This window comes from Crocodylus siamensis, chromosome 5 (assembly GCF_052110815.1).
Source record: "Crocodylus siamensis isolate JL-2025a chromosome 5, ASM5211081v1, whole genome shotgun sequence".
In the NCBI taxonomy this organism is placed as follows: domain Eukaryota; kingdom Metazoa; phylum Chordata; order Crocodylia; family Crocodylidae; genus Crocodylus; species Crocodylus siamensis.
In genome coordinates this window covers 158,811,602-158,827,044 of record NC_143399.1, presented here as the reverse complement: position 1 = coordinate 158,827,044, position 15,443 = coordinate 158,811,602, and the positions used below count along the sequence as shown (strand labels likewise).

General features: G+C 43.3%; 1 protein-coding gene across 9 annotated transcripts in view; it reads right to left on the bottom strand.

The window, feature by feature from the left end:
* The window catches only part of CRPPA (CDP-L-ribitol pyrophosphorylase A), a 239,402-nt gene that overhangs the window by 85,867 nt on the left and 138,092 nt on the right, over positions 1-15,443 (bottom strand). For 7 of the 9 annotated variants that reach the window (XR_016442294.1, XM_090046863.1, XM_090046859.1 and 4 more), the window contains one exon: positions 11,914-12,045. The exons of 1 other annotated variant lie outside the window; for it this stretch is intronic. Coding sequence is in view for 7 of the 8 variants with exons in the window: in XM_090046863.1 (XP_089902989.1) it covers positions 11,914-12,045 (132 nt within the window). In the remaining variant the exon portion in view is untranslated. Of the gene's footprint in view, positions 1-10,463; positions 11,149-11,913; positions 12,046-15,443 lie in introns of those variants that run through there. One more of the 9 variants, XM_090046862.1, reaches the window with a different exon arrangement.

The following is a 15,443-nucleotide window of genomic DNA, read 5'->3' as shown; positions in this document are numbered from 1 at the left end:
AATAATGTTGTTAGTTGTTGCTATATTGTTTTACTAATTATATTGAATATTACAGAATGCTGCTTTGTTTGTAACCATTTGCAAGGTTTACTATATTACCTTGAACTCAGTCAATATTCAGTGACTGACCCAATTTGAGAATGGGTCAAAATGAAAAAAAACCCACAAAGATATTCTATACTTTTTGGAAGTTCTCAAAGAGCAGTAAGACTACTTCTTCTAAAAAGAGGAAAAAAAATTCGGAGGGGTGTCACGGAGGCCCTCTATATCATAGACTAAAGTTCTTATTATTCACTGAAAAAACATTTATAAATATTCAATAATTTCACGTGCCATTGTTTAAGCTTTCAATAGGTAAAAAGGATATTTATCACCTTATTTGATTTTACACTAAAGGAAATATTACCTGAAAAAAAACTCATCTCATTTTATGGAGGATATTTTACTATTTTTCCTACAAGAATGAACAAGTCATCATCTTAATATCAGTCACTAGAAGAAAAGAAACCACAACTGGTGCACTGCTACCTTTTTGCTCTCCAAGATGCAACCAAACATTCACACACATACATGTATGTACACACACACACGCACATAGTAGTAAGCACAAAGAAAGGCTGCAAATTACTGCAGTCCTTATTCGGAAAGCCTAACATCAGGATGAACAATCTGGCTTCTTTAGCCATTCACGACCTGATCTATCTGATTTGTTTCATTGAGCTGACAAACACAGGACCATTTCAAAAAAAGAACGTCTTATCAATATATACTCAATAATCATATTTGTAACAACTTCCTGTTGTCACAACTTCTTTTCCATCATTTTCCTTTACCACTGCTAAAAATCACCAACTGCAAATTCCCATCATTTTTCTTTAATTAACAGAAAGCTCTATTTTTAAGACCACCCTCAATGAAGTATTTAAATCCTTTAATTGCACAAAACAGGCTCAAATTAGAAGCTTAAAAAAGGATTAAGAAATAAAACTGTGTAATTCAATATAAATGCTCCTCACTGTACTTTTGTTCTTTTGTACTTTCAGATTCATATAAAAATAATAAACCAAGTGGCTGGCTTTCCATTTTAAACTCAAAGACTATGTTTTTCATTTGTGTCTTTCTTGTATACAATAATAATAAGAATTATACTAAAGAAGCTTAATGAGTGTATATAAAGCTTCAATTTTTAGAAAATTCGTTTGCTACTTTAGTGCCATCAAACATTACAGTACATTTGATACATAACTTCATGCTGTAGCCTCAAACTGCTACACCTTCTAAATGCAGTGGGACAAATTATGAATATACAAAATTCTCCAAAAACGATGAATCTCTGATCTTATACACTTTTTAGATCACAGGCTTCATAGATCTTACACAGGCAACCCAGTGATTTCAACAAGGTTAGTCTTCCAAACAAGTTAAGTTGGATTTAGCCATTTTTTATCTTGCATTTTTCAGCACAAAGTAGGCCTCCTACCATTTCCAACTCATAGAATCACTCATAGAATCCTAGAAAATTAGGGATGGAAGTGACCTCAGGAGGTCATCTAGTCCAACCCCCTGCTCAAAGCAGGACCATCCCCAGCTAGATCATCGCAGCCAAAGCTTTGTTTAGCCGGGTCTTGAAAACCTCCAGGGATGGAGATTCCACCACCTCTCTGGGTAACCGGTTCCAGTGCTTTACTACCCTTCCAGTGAGAAAGCTTTTTTTCCTAATATGATTTGATTCAGCAGAGATTCAGCCTGATTTGGTGGCTGAATCTCTTAATCTGAATTGAAGCAGGGGACCCTTTAATCTCTCCAAACCAAATTGGAACCCTCCGAATCAATTCAGAGAGATTTGGAAAGATTCAGAGATTCGGACATAGACACAGTTTTAAAAAGTTTTCTACATACTTCAAGGTACCAGGCAGCTTGTGAATGTTACGATGGTGGGGTGGATGGCGTCTCCCACAGAAGCTTGGGGTGCTCCCCAGTGTGCTTGACAACAGACTCAGAAGTGAACCAGAAGCACTTCTAGTCCATTTTTGGGTCTGCCAAGTGCATGTGGGGGATGCCCCCATTTCCCCCAGCTTGGCAACTGGTAACTGGGTTTGGGGGAACACCCGGGATCCCCCCACAGCCGAATACCAAGCTGGGGAGGCACAGGAGGGCCCCCCAGCGCGCTCCCTGGTGGGCCTGGACATGAACCGGAAGTACTTCCGGTCCACTTCTGGGTTTGCTGCCGAGCACACGGGGGGCCCCTCATGCTCCTGTGGGGCACTCTATCTGCTACTGCATCACAGTGTTCAGGAGCCGCACCTGGTACCTCAAGGTATCTAGAAAAAACATTTAAAGCTATGTCAATGGCTAAATACCCGATTCTCTGAATCAGTATCAAATCTTCAGATTCGGATTTGGCCGAATCAAATCAGGGACAGTGATCCAAATCAACAAATCAAATCACTGTCCCAGATTCAGGCCGAGTCCAAATCCAAATTAAATACAGCCCACTTCGCACACCCCTATTAGCAATTCAGCTCAATTTTCTGTTATAGCCTTCTTGGCAACAAGGGCACACTCCTGGCTCATATTCAGTTAACTGTCCACTGTAACCCTCAGGTCCTTTTCTGCAGAGCTGCTGCAAAGCCAGTCAATCTGCCAACTGTACTGGTGCATGGGATTGTTCCATCCTAAACGCAGGCCTTTGCATTTGTCCTTGTTGAATATAATGAGATTTTCTTTTGGCCCAATCCTCCATTTTGTCATGGTCTCTCTGAATCCTAGCCCTATACTCCAGCATTTCTGCTACTTCCCCAGCTTGGTGTCATCTGCAAACTTGCTGAGGGTGCACTCTATGCCATCTTCCAGGTTGTTGTTCATGTTCTACATGTTGCCAGTGTTCCACAGAGCTGCTCATCTCATCATAGAAGGAAATCACGTTGGTCAGACATGACTAGTCCTTGGTGAATCCATGCTGACTGCTCCTACTCACCTTCTCCTCCAAGTGCTTAGAAATAGATTCCTTGAGGATCTGCTCCATGATTTTTTCCAGGACTGAGGTAAGGCTGACTGGTCTGTAGTCCCTGGAGTCTCCTTTTTCCTCTTTCTTAAACATGGCAAACTATGTTTGCCCCTTTCCAATCATCCAGATTCTTTCCTGATCACCATGAGTTTTCAAAGATGATGGCCAGTGGCTCTACAGTCCCATCAGCCAACTCCCTCAGCACCCTCGAGTGCATCCTATCCGGCCCCATGGACTTGTATATGTCCAGCTTTTCTAAATAGTCCCTAACCTGTTCTTTTGCCACTATTGTCTGCTTCCCTCCTCCCCAGACTGCTGCCTGGTGTGGTAGTCTAGGAGCTGACCTTATCTGTGAAGACTGAGGTAAAATAGGCATTGAATACTTCATTCAGCCTTTTCTGCATCATCTGTTACTAGGTTCCCCCATTCAGTTGGGGGCCAACACTTCCTGGATCTTCCTCTTGTTGCTGACATACGTATAGAAACCCTTGTTACCCTTTATGTTCCTTGCTAGCTGGATCTCCAACTGTGCTTTGGGTTTCCTGATTTCATCCCTGCATGCCTGAGCAATACTCTTATACTCCTCGCTAGTCATTTGTCCAATTTTCCACTTCCTGTAAGCTTGCTTTTCATGTTTTAGCTCATAGATAAGTTATGTGCTAAGCCAAGCTGGTCTTCTGCCATATTTGCTAGTCTTCCTGCCCATCAGGCTGGTTCATTCCTGAGCCCTCAGTAAGGCTTTTTTGAAATACAACCAGCTCTCCTGGACTCCTTTCCCCCTTAGGCTGGTACCCAGGGGATCCTGCCCATCAGTTCCCTGAGCAAGTCAGTCTGCTTTTCTGAAGTCCAGAGTCCTTACTCTGCTGTTCTCCTTCCTTCCTTTCCTCAGGATCCTGAACCCTATCATCTTGTGGTCGCTGCTACCCAAGTTGCCATCCACTTCCATATTCCCTACCAAGTCTTCCCTCTGTGAGCAGCAGGTCAAGAACAGCACAGTCCCTAGTTGGCCTCTCCAACACTTGCACCAGGAAGTTGTCCCCTACACTCTCCAAAAACTGCCTGGATTGCCTGTGCACTGCTTTATTGTCCTCCCAGCAGATGTCAGGGTGATTGAAGTCTCCCATGAGAACCAGGGTCTGTGACAGGGAGACTTCTGCTAGCTGTTTGAATAAAGCCTCATCCACCTCATCCTCCTGGTTTGGTGCTCTACAGAGACATGCACTACAATGTCACCCTTGTTGGTCTCCCTTTTGACACTAACTCAGACACTTTCAAACAGGACTTCATTCTTGTGGCCCCTCACACACAAGTTCTATCTTCTTAATGTTCAGGTATTTTTGTAAACTTTTGTGGAAAATATCTAATGCTTGATCCTAAATTTTTAACAGAGTCCAGTCATTCTAGACCTTAGCACAGACTACCAGAAGTTCACCTGATTTTTAAAAGACCTATGTTTAAAAAGAAATAAAATATATCATATTTACCTGAATGCAAGATGACTTTGAATTTAAGATAGCCTTCCAATAATTAGATTCTATACATGAAAAATTCATTTTAATTTTACTTGAGATCTAATTATTGCAGAGTCATCTTAAATTTGTCCCCTCCCACCACTGCAATGGGGCAACCAGTGGTAGGGGGCAGGTGGCAGGGGAATCAGGGCCTGCTCACTCTCATATGCCCTAGCATCTGTCCCCCTGCCAGCTGCCCCTTCTCCTGCCTGCCCTAAGCCTGACCCCTCCTGTGGTTCCTATACCCCTTGGTTTCTGCCCCTGCAATACTTTCCCACCTGTCTGCCCAACCTGATCTCTATCATTATCACTGCTCCCCTGCCACCACCTGCTCCTTCCCAATGCCTCTTCCCCTGTCCCCAACCCCCTTGTCTAGTGACAGTTACCCTCTGGCTCCAGCCCAACTCCAGTCTAGGGCCCAGAGCACATCATTGCTCCAGCCCCAGCCTGGCATGGGGCAGCAGTTATGGTGGTGGCAGCTCCAGTCCCAGCCCTGGCCCTGGAGCCCAGCCACAGCTTCTGCCACTGCTGTTGTATGGCTGTAACAGGGAGCCAAAGGCTCCCATTACCTTAAGAAATAAGCAACAGCAGGGAGATCTCCAACTGGAGTGAAAACTGTGCATTACGGTCTAGCTGCAGGGGAGTAGGCAGCCAGGGAGCCATAGATTAAGAGTGCTTATTGCAGGGCTAGCCCTGCAGGCATCAGGGAGAAGAGCTCTGCACCAGGATGGCTACAGGAGATTAAACGACTGATACCTGGGCTGCCCTGGGAACTACCAGTAAGGAACTAACTAAGACCCACTGTGAGAGCATTTTAGTCACAACCAGTGAGCTTGGAATCCAAGACAAGGGGTTTTTACCCGCTGTGCTAAATAAGGGGGACCTCTCTTGGATTCCAGTAAATACAGTAATTAAAAAGACACATCCACATTTGTTTTTGCTCTAACTACTGGCCATGGCCCTACTATATTCCAAGAGCATACAAGCTCCTCAAATGATAATTCTATAAGCTTTGACCAGTGAAATCTTCTGACCATGCCATTTTTTTCCTACTCACATTGGTGATGGGACAATATCTGATCCTAAGAAGCAGATGAACAAAATTACTAAAAACCAAAACAAATTATTTTTAAAGTATTTCCTTGTAAAAATTATTAATTCAAGCTGAATACAGGAAGCTTTATAAATAGGATCTGATTTGTGTTTGTAAAGGTGTCAAGAGATTTTTGTCTTAGGAAATGTTTTGCAAACAGTTAAGAAATACATTTATTTACGCAAAACACAAAATAGATTTGTTGCTAAAAAAATCTAACCCTTGTGTCAATATCATCTTAGAATTCTTTGCATAGTTATTTGATATATATCATCATTTGTTTACAGGCACTAAGTGCAGATGCTTGTTAAGAGACATACTATAACTAGAGAACAGAACGCAGTTAATTTGTAAATGGGATTGAAGTCTTTAGTTCTGCTTTACTTTTTCTAATTAACTCCACACATACCTTTATCCATAAAAATATCTTTCTCCAATCAGTTAAAACATATTTGTCAGTCCTTTATAATTAAAAGAAAAACAGTAAATTTAAAGAAAGTATTTAAGTGGATATAATTTTTTCTTGTCGACCTTCATATCACTTATATCATGCTTATATCACTGTCAATAACTCCATGAGCATTTTATTTTAGCCTCCTCATAAATATCAAGTGACATATACCCTACTTCGCTAAAACTGCACTCTAATGAAAACCCTTAATTTGTAATCCCATATGCTTTTATAATATGATTATATATGCATATTTTTAATAGTTTTATAGATGTTAGGGGCTGGATGGGACCTTACAAGATCACTGGGTCCAGTCCCCCTGCACTTGGGTGGGAAAGACTGCTGGGGACAAAACTCCAGCAAGGTGGACGTCAAGACGCTTTTTGAAGATTGCCAGGGTAGGTGATTGTACCATCTCTGGGGGGCGTCTGTTCCAGACCCTCAGTACTTAAATTGTCATGGGCTACTGGTGCCTCTTGAGCCGGGGGGGTCCCCCTGTGGCCGATTTCACTGACGGGGGGGGTGGTCTGCCTACAGCCAATCTCACTCACCTAAAAGCGGCCACACTGCTTCTGGAAGTCCCACAACCACTTCTGGAAACAACACAGCCACTTTTGCTGGAGGCCCTGCTCCCCAACCAGCGCACAACAGGGGGGACATTGGTGCTCCCACCTGCCTCCCTGCCCATCATCTAAACAGGGAGTGTTGCCTGACATGGGGTGAACTGGCGCTCTCAGAGGGTGCACCCCCTACACATCACCACTGCACACTGTTTTTCCTTATGTCCAATCTAAAGCAATCTTCAATCAGTTTGTGCTCACTGTTTCTTGTCTTCCCCTTGGCCCCTGGGGGGGCCTTGGTAAAGAGATACTACCCCAGGTCCTGATGTACACCCCTTATATGTTTATAAGCTGCCACTAAGTCCCCTCTAAGTCTTCTTTTCTCCAGGCTGAACAGTCCCATGTCTTTCAGCCTCTCTTCATATGACCTGCTCTCCAGACCTCTAATCATACAGGTGGCCCTCCTTTGGACTCTCTCAAGCTTTTCCACATGCTTCCTGAAGTGCGGCACCCAGAACTGGATGCAGTACTCCATCTGTAGTCTCACCAAGGCCGAGTAGAGTGGGAAGATGACATCCTTAGTCTTGTTTGAGATGCATCAGTAGATGCATGCCAGTGTTTGATTCGCTCTGCCAGCTACAGCACTGAATTGGTGGCTCATGTTCATTCCGTGGTCTATCATGACTCCCAGGTCTTCTTCAGTTGTGGTGTTGGTTAAGCATAGCACTGCCAAGCATGTAATTGTGCTGCAGATTATTTCTCCCCAGATGGTGCACTTTATATTTCTCCATGCTAAACGTCATCAGGTTATGATCTGCCCACCTCAGAAGCCTGTCCAGGTCAGCCTCTTTCACCACCTGTCCTTGAGCGTGACTGCACTCCCCCATAATTTGGTGTCATCTGCAAATTTTGCCAGTATGCTTTTAATACTGGATCCAAATAATTGACAAATATGTGGAAAAGCTCTAGTCCAACTACTGAACCCTGAGGGATGCCACTGGTCACCTTCCACCATGTTGTCTCAGTCTCCTATGATGTCCTCATGGTAAATTTGGGAAAATGTGGCCTTGACTACTTTACGGTCTGGTGGCTAGGTAACTGGCTCTGAGGTAGGACTCAAAGACTATTAATAGATGGAGCCAAGGCAAAGGCCTTTTTGAAGTCCAAGTATATAACATCAACCTCATTTCCCTTTCATAGATTGCATAGATTGCATAGACATTAGGGCTGGAAGGGACATTGGAAGATCATTGAGTCCAGCCCCCTGCCCAAAGGGCAGGAAGTCAACTGGGGTCATAGGATCCCAGCAAGATAAGCATCCAATTTACTCCTGAAGGTGTTCAATGTAGGTGCTTGAACAACCTCTGATTGCAAGCTGTTCCAGACCTTGGGGGCTCGGACAGTAAAGAAATTCTTCCTTATGTCCAGCCTGAAACAGTCTTGCAGAAGTTTATAACCATTTGACCTCATTGTCCCTTGGGGCGCTCTGGTGAACAAACGTTCCCCCACATACTAGTGGTCACCCCTGATACACTTATAGGTGGCCATCTGGTCACCCCTGAGCCTGTGCTTTTCCAGGCTAAAGAACGCCATGGCTCTCAGCTTGTCATCATAAGTTCTGGTTTTCTGACCTCTGATCATGCACGTGGCTCTTCTCTGGACTCTCTCAAGCTTCTCCACATCCTTTTTGAATTGTGGAGCCCAAAACTGGATGCAGTACTCCAACTGTGGCCTCACCAAGGCTGAGTACAAGGGGACAATGACATTCCGGGATTTGCTTGAGAAGCATCTATGAATGCAAGCCAGTGTTTTGGTCACTTTACTAGCCACAGCATCACACTGCAGGCTCATGTTCATCTTGTGGTCAATGATGACCCCCAAGTCTCTTTCTTCTGTAGTGCTAGCCAGCGTAGCACTGCCAAGCCTATAAGGATGCTGCAGGTTTTTCCTCCCAAGGTTGAGAACCTTGCATTTTTCATTGTTAAACACCATCAGGTTCTCATCCGCCCATTTGCTAAGCCTGCCCAGGTCAGCCTGGATTGCCTGCCTGTCTTCTGATGTGGATGCCTTGCCTCAAAGTTTGGTGTCATTGGTGAACTTGGCCAGTCTGCTTCTGACTCCAATGTCCACATCATTAATGAAGATTTTGAACAATATGGGTCCAAGGACAGAGCCTTGGGGGACCCCGCTGGTCACAGGGCACCGTGATGATTGACTTCCATCAATTACTACCCTCTGGGTCTGACCACGGAGCCAATTCCCCAGCCAGCGGATCGTGGTGGACCCAAGGCCAGTTTTACCAAGAGGTGCTCATGGGATACCAGATCGAAGGCTTTTTTGAAGTCACCTGGTCATAAAAGGAAATAAGACTGGTCAAGCAAGACCTACCCACAACAAACCTGTGCTGGCTATCCTTCAGGATATTGGAGTCAGCCAGTCCATTAAGGATGGCCTCTTTAATAAACTTTTCTAAGATCTTCGCCAGGACAGAAGTCAGGCTGATGGGCCTGTAGTTTGCTGGATCCACTTTCTCACTATTTGCATGAGGGCCATCATCGCAGCTAACACCAAGGAGTGAACTGATGACTTGCAACTTATATTAAAAAGCAAGACTATCAGGCTAAGCACAGACAACTCTCTGTGGCTTCAGCATGGAGAAGGGATACACAGAACACACAGGCCCCATTGACATTGCTTGAGGACCACATCAGTGTCTGGCAGAATGAAGTGTGGCACATCTAACCTAGCAGAGAGGTCTTATCTAGTGAACCACTTTCACCCACAGCAACTCCCTTACATAGACCAGCAGCAGGATGTGTACTTCTTGTCTTTCAGATCCCTTGTTTAAGGCTTTTTACATTCTGTCACAGGAGTAATTCCTAGATCCTTTTGCCTGTATTGGGAAAATTAAATTTGTAGTGTTTATACTATCTGCTGAATATCTCCAAACTACATTTCAACAGCTGCATTAATATCTTCTTACCTAAGGAACCCAGAACCTTTACAGATAAGAATAAAAGGTAGGATAAAGAAAGCTGTATGATCCCAGATATCTAATCTCTACCTCCCCAACTTAAGTGGTCTTCTGCAACATGTTGTTACTTGAAAGCCACATTCTGTTCTTTTATCCATATTGACCAAAGCCAGACAACTCTAGGAACACACACTGTCCAAAGTTCTCTTCTTTGCTTTCTTGGTGTCCCACTACACTGCAAGAATATGTATGTGCAAACTTCATAGAGTCTGGAACAGATACTTCCATCCAAAGCACCATTTAGCTTCTACTGAGTGAGGAAGACAGAGCACAAAACAGACAAAACACCTCAAACCAGTAATTTCACCGTTACCTGCTCTAAAAAACAGGACAAACTAGAGACCAGGGAGCAAAAAGAAGAATGAAGAGATACTAGAAGAGATATCAAAAGGCTGTTGAAAAACCAGGTGAAGACAGATATGCAGAAGAAGCCACAGAGAACAAGAAAATTACTGGTTTCATAAGGTAGTTTAGAAGTGTGCAACTACCATTATAAATAGTTGTATTTGCTTTTAATTTGGGGTACACAAAGTACCTAAAATACTGAAGGCAATTTCTAAAACTGAGGATAATTTTATTTAACAATCAGTGCATGTATATTTTAATATATCATTTATATCATCACATATGAATTGAATCCTTGCTAAAGAAAAAGCAGATATGGTAGGCTTAAGACTAGTGTTTTAGGAATAACAGAAATCCAGACATCTAACACTGACATAAATTTAGAAATTAATCAGAAAGATGATTATAAATTCTTACAACACACTGTAAGACTGTAAAAGTTGTATCAACTAATACATACCACTATTTTGTAAGATTTAATGAAGGTTTTTCTGGATTTTTTGGTTCCACAAGTGCCATTATGGTCATTCATGTAAATATAGGTTAAGGTTAAAAATATATTTTATAGACAGTCATGGATAACAGTATTAAGTTTGTAAGATGTAAATACACATTTAGGGATTTTTTTAAATAGGGGTATAGTGATTTGAGACACTTTAGAATCTGTCTCGGTAAAGCTGTGTAAATCCTTTTTGCTATGAATTATAGCTCCATTAGCAGGAAAAGCTCATATTGTTCTATCTTGCCAATACAGCTTCCTTGTACAGTCTGAGTGCTGGAAATGTTTACGACATTATAAAATAATCGCTCAAGAGTTGAATCTAGCATTCAAAGTTTTTGATGTGTAAGAAGTATAGCTGATTTATAACACATAAAAGTCAGCACACTCGTATCAAAAGGTAGGATTTAATTTTTATCTCTGTCTGCCAAATAGCTGCAGCTTTTCAGGTAAAACGGAATGCAGTGTACTTACTAAGCAAAATAATTTATGCAATTTATTTTTTATATCCAACCTTATGTAAGAGAAACTTACATATTGAAAAGCGAAGTCCTTTTGAAGCTCTTAAGCATGAAAAACCTGATTCTCCAAAGGTATTGAGTACTCATAACTCCCATTAAAGTCAACTGGATTTGGGGGGGTTAGCATCTTTGGAAAACCAGGACAACATATATTGAATTATAACTGTGATTAGCTGGCTGCATATAATTCTAAAGCCCTACAATAGTCTAAAAATTCAGTAAATAATTCCATTTATTCTACCTTATTAAAGCTTCAGTTGACTATTTAACTTGTTTCTTTCTTAAATGTGGAGGCTCTGAAGCTGTCTACACAACCAACAAGTATTATATGCACACCAGAGGCAACACAACCTACTGTTTTTGTAGGCAGAACATGTCTGCAAACAAAAATGGCCTATTTTAAATAGCTTTTGTGAGTACAAAGGATGCCGTAGGCTAACTCATTTTGCCTCCAGCCTAGGCAATTTGCTGCTATTGGAAACACTGTTTGTTTCACCAGCTATATGTCATGCCCTTTCTGTTACCTGAATACCAAAAGTTGTTTTGAAAGGGAACAGAAAACTTATGAAAACCACAGATTACAAATACTTTCAATAGTTTCCATTTTATAAATGTTGCAAATGGCAAGTATTAAAACTGAACACCAAAGGAAAAAGTCTCTAATATTTTCACTTTCTAACTTAAAACTATTTTTCTCTCTAATAAATCCACATGCATTTTTTCCTGTAACCACAGGCACTGTTCAATATTGAACATGAACAGGCAAGAATCTTTCCAACAAAACTTTTCCAAGTAGTATTTATTTCTCTTTGACTTTAAGATGACGCTTCCTATCATTAATCATATAATTTACAAAAGGGGATAATTTGCAGTTATAAAGTGAATTATATACCTTATTGTAATGGATAAGAAGACCATAAACCAAAATATTTTTCTTTTTCACTTCTCTTGCAAATTCCTTAATCCTAGTTAGGTCTTCCATCTCACTGCTGAAAGATGTGTTTTCTGAAACATTCAAGTGTACCTACATAGGGACACACAAAAAATGCATTTTATTACCAAATATATTCTTCTAGATCTTCACTTAAAAAACCCTGTTAATTATACAAAAGACTGGATTGCAAAGAATTTTTATTGCCTTGTATTAATTCCATGCTCCATAATTTAAATATTTGTGTCATAAAAGTTGGGTTTTTTTCCAAAATCCATAAACCAATATGCTGGAAATAAACACAGCACAATATTACATTTTTAAGTATTTATTAATTTAAAAAAGAACAAACAACAAAATCTTCTCCAATCTCTGTCCATTCATGGAACTGTTTAGTATCAAGGGATTCATAATTGAATCCTCATCTGAGGGAGGAGTACAGATGTTTTCCTTTAACATCTTTTAGCTTTTTAACATGGAATCATTCTCCCTAAATATAGCTCCTGTATTGTTCCCTGTCGGGGACTTTGCATTAGTAACATGCATTATGTACTTGTTGCTTTCAGCATCTTAAAGGAGAGTAACAGAACCCCCAAGTTAGGCCTGACAACCATCTAAGTAGCCTAATACCTTTAGTGTTCATCTTTTCACAAGAGTTTATTTACCATAAAAAACCCAAAGGGAGGATGGACATTTCTTCATGTAACTTTCTTCTTTAAGCATCTAAGCAAAACTGAACATGTTGTGTTTTATAAATTCCATGATGGAGTGTGGTAAAAAACAATAAAAAGTTTGTAACATAACACAGGTATGCTATTAGGTAGTCAAAAAAGTTTCAAGGGAAAAAATGTAACAAATAACTTTGCAGAATATCTAAAATTCTAAAATTACAGTTGGTTTTGTGGTTTTAAAATTGTACAGTTTGAAATCAAGGTTTTATAATCAAGGGCTCCTTGAGCTATTCAATGTATGCCTGGTGAATAAACAAATATCTGCACTATGGAGGAAGGCAAGAGTCACAGCTCTGCCCAAACCTTGCCTCTTGAACCTTTTATCTTCCCTTTAAAAAGGAAAAGACCTTTTATAACCAAAAAGTTATAGCCTGATCTTCCTAGTCAGCATCACATACAAACTCTACAAACATCCTGCAAGAAATGTCGACCTTGAAAGATTCTAAACTTACATGACAACGAGTGGGGTTTAGACCAGGTCAGTCCTGTGCAGGCCAATTTTTAAACCTTACACAGAACGTCAAAGATGGTTTCCAACAGAAGCTGATCACTGATGCAGCATCTGTTGTTCCATCTTCTGCATACAATACTGTCCAATATCACATCATGATCCACAAACTGTACCTCATGACTGACGACATAGACCTAAGCCAGACAATCCGTAGCCTTGTGGGCTAAGTACAGATATTCAAAAAGCCTGAATCAATTCAATCTTTGCAGGTTAGCTGTGTAGACTGAACTGAAAAGCAAGTGAATAGATATTCAATATGATTCCAGAAATGCAGGCTACAAGCCAGGGAGCACTCCTCCTTCACTTCGGCAGGAGTGGCCAGAACACTGGAGGAAAGCTGAACCGGGGGGGTGCGGCAGTAACATAGCTAGGATGAGTATGATTGAGGAGGGGTTTAAACCCCCACCCTGGCCTGCAGGAACCCCAGCCAGGGTCTTCTAGGAGCGGAAGGAGAGAAAGCAGTAGGCCTGTGTGAAGCAGCAAGTATTTGATTCAGATTCGGCCAATTCAGAGGGACAATGATTTGATTCAGTGATTCGAATCACTGTCCCGATTTGATTCGGCCAATTGGGATTTGAGAGATTTGGCTGCCAAATCAGGCCAGGTGACAGCAGCAGTGTCAGCAGCAGGGGCATGGGGGTGGCGAGCAGGGCTCCACCTCACTCCCTGCTTCCACAGCCCCTTGCCATAGCTGCTGTGCCCAGCCTCAGCATCTCAGCACTTAAAGAAAACAAAAACCCAAAAAACCTTGCAATCACTGGCTGCAACAGCAGTGATTGAGGCCTCTGGGGGCTTGTGGCAGATCCCCCCTGTGCAGTGCAGCCCAGTGGGGATTAGCACCCCCGCTCCCTGACCTGGCACCCGCGTGGCAGCTGTCTGGAAGCTGGCGCCACTCACGCTGAGTGCTGCTGGGCTCCAGGTGACTGCTGGCCCCAGCCCAGCTCCGGGACAGTATGTGGCACCCTTCTGAGCTGCACTGCACTGCACCCGCATGATGCGACAGCTGCCATGTGGCTGCCAGGTGTGGAGGAGTAGCCTCCGCCTGAAGCCCCCAATCGCTGCTGCTGGAGCTAGTGAATACAGGGATATTATTTTTCTTTTTTTTCCCCCTCAAAGTCCCAGGATGCTGGGGCCGAGTGGGGCAGCCATGGGGGGGGCTGTGGGAGAGGGTGGGAGGTGGGGCTGGGAGGGGCACTCAGGGAGGCTAGGAGAGCTGGTGGGAGATGATGGAGCCAGGCAGGGGTTCCTGCATGGTCCCCTCCCCCTTCCTCCAGCTCCCCTGCCCCCTACTTATCAGTGCAGAGCCCAGGTCCAGCTCCCTGTGGTGGTGAGTGGGGATCACCCAAATCTCCACATTGATTCAAAGGCTTCCAAATTGATTTGGAGGCTTCTGAATCTATTTGGACCTTTTAATGGGTCTCCCGATTTGATTCAGATTTGGAGATTCAGTCCCCAAATTGGGTTGAATCTCCTCCAAATCAAATCAGTTACTGAAGCTTCGCACAGCCCCAGAAAGCAGCCCTTGCCTGGATTTTGGGGAGCTGGCACTGAAGGGTCGAGCAGTGATAGCTGGGGCATGGCCAGACCCCGGCCTCAGGCCTCAGATGAAGTGGGGGAAGGAGTGGGGAAACACAGAGAAGTAGGGCTGGTAGAGACCTCCAGAGGTCCTCTAGTGTGTGGTCCAGCCCCTGCCTGAGCCCTGGCCAGAAACTCTGGTACAAGCACTAGAATCTAAATAGTGAAGGGTTTGCTCACCATGGGGCCTGTGTACTTCTGGGGACAAAAGCCACCAAGAGTTTCCTGTGACTGTTTTTTGCCCCCTGTCCCAAAGCACAGCCCAGTGCTGCACTCCTCCAGTCCTGAGCCCAGAGGCAGCACTGTACAGCCCTCCCCCAGCCCCACTGTAGTGGAGGCAAAGGAGGGAGAGAGGCCTGCATGCTGCAGTGGCTTTGTAACAGCCCAGCTAGGCCTGGGCATGGGGAGCCAGGAGAAAACCAGGAACACAGCTCCCATGGCCCCAGCCCAAGCTGCAGAGGGGCTGAGAAGGGCTCTGCCCCTGCAGCTCAGCCCAGCCCCTCCATGTGCCCAGGGCTGGGGCTGGACTGGTCTATGAGTCTATGAATTTCAAAGGCCCTGCTTTCCACACCCAAGCTGGGCCAGGGTGTCAAAGAGTCACTGCCCTCGGTGGCTTTTTTCCCCAGCATTACAGAGCCCTCCTGGTAAGCAAACCCTCTGCTATTCAGATTCTA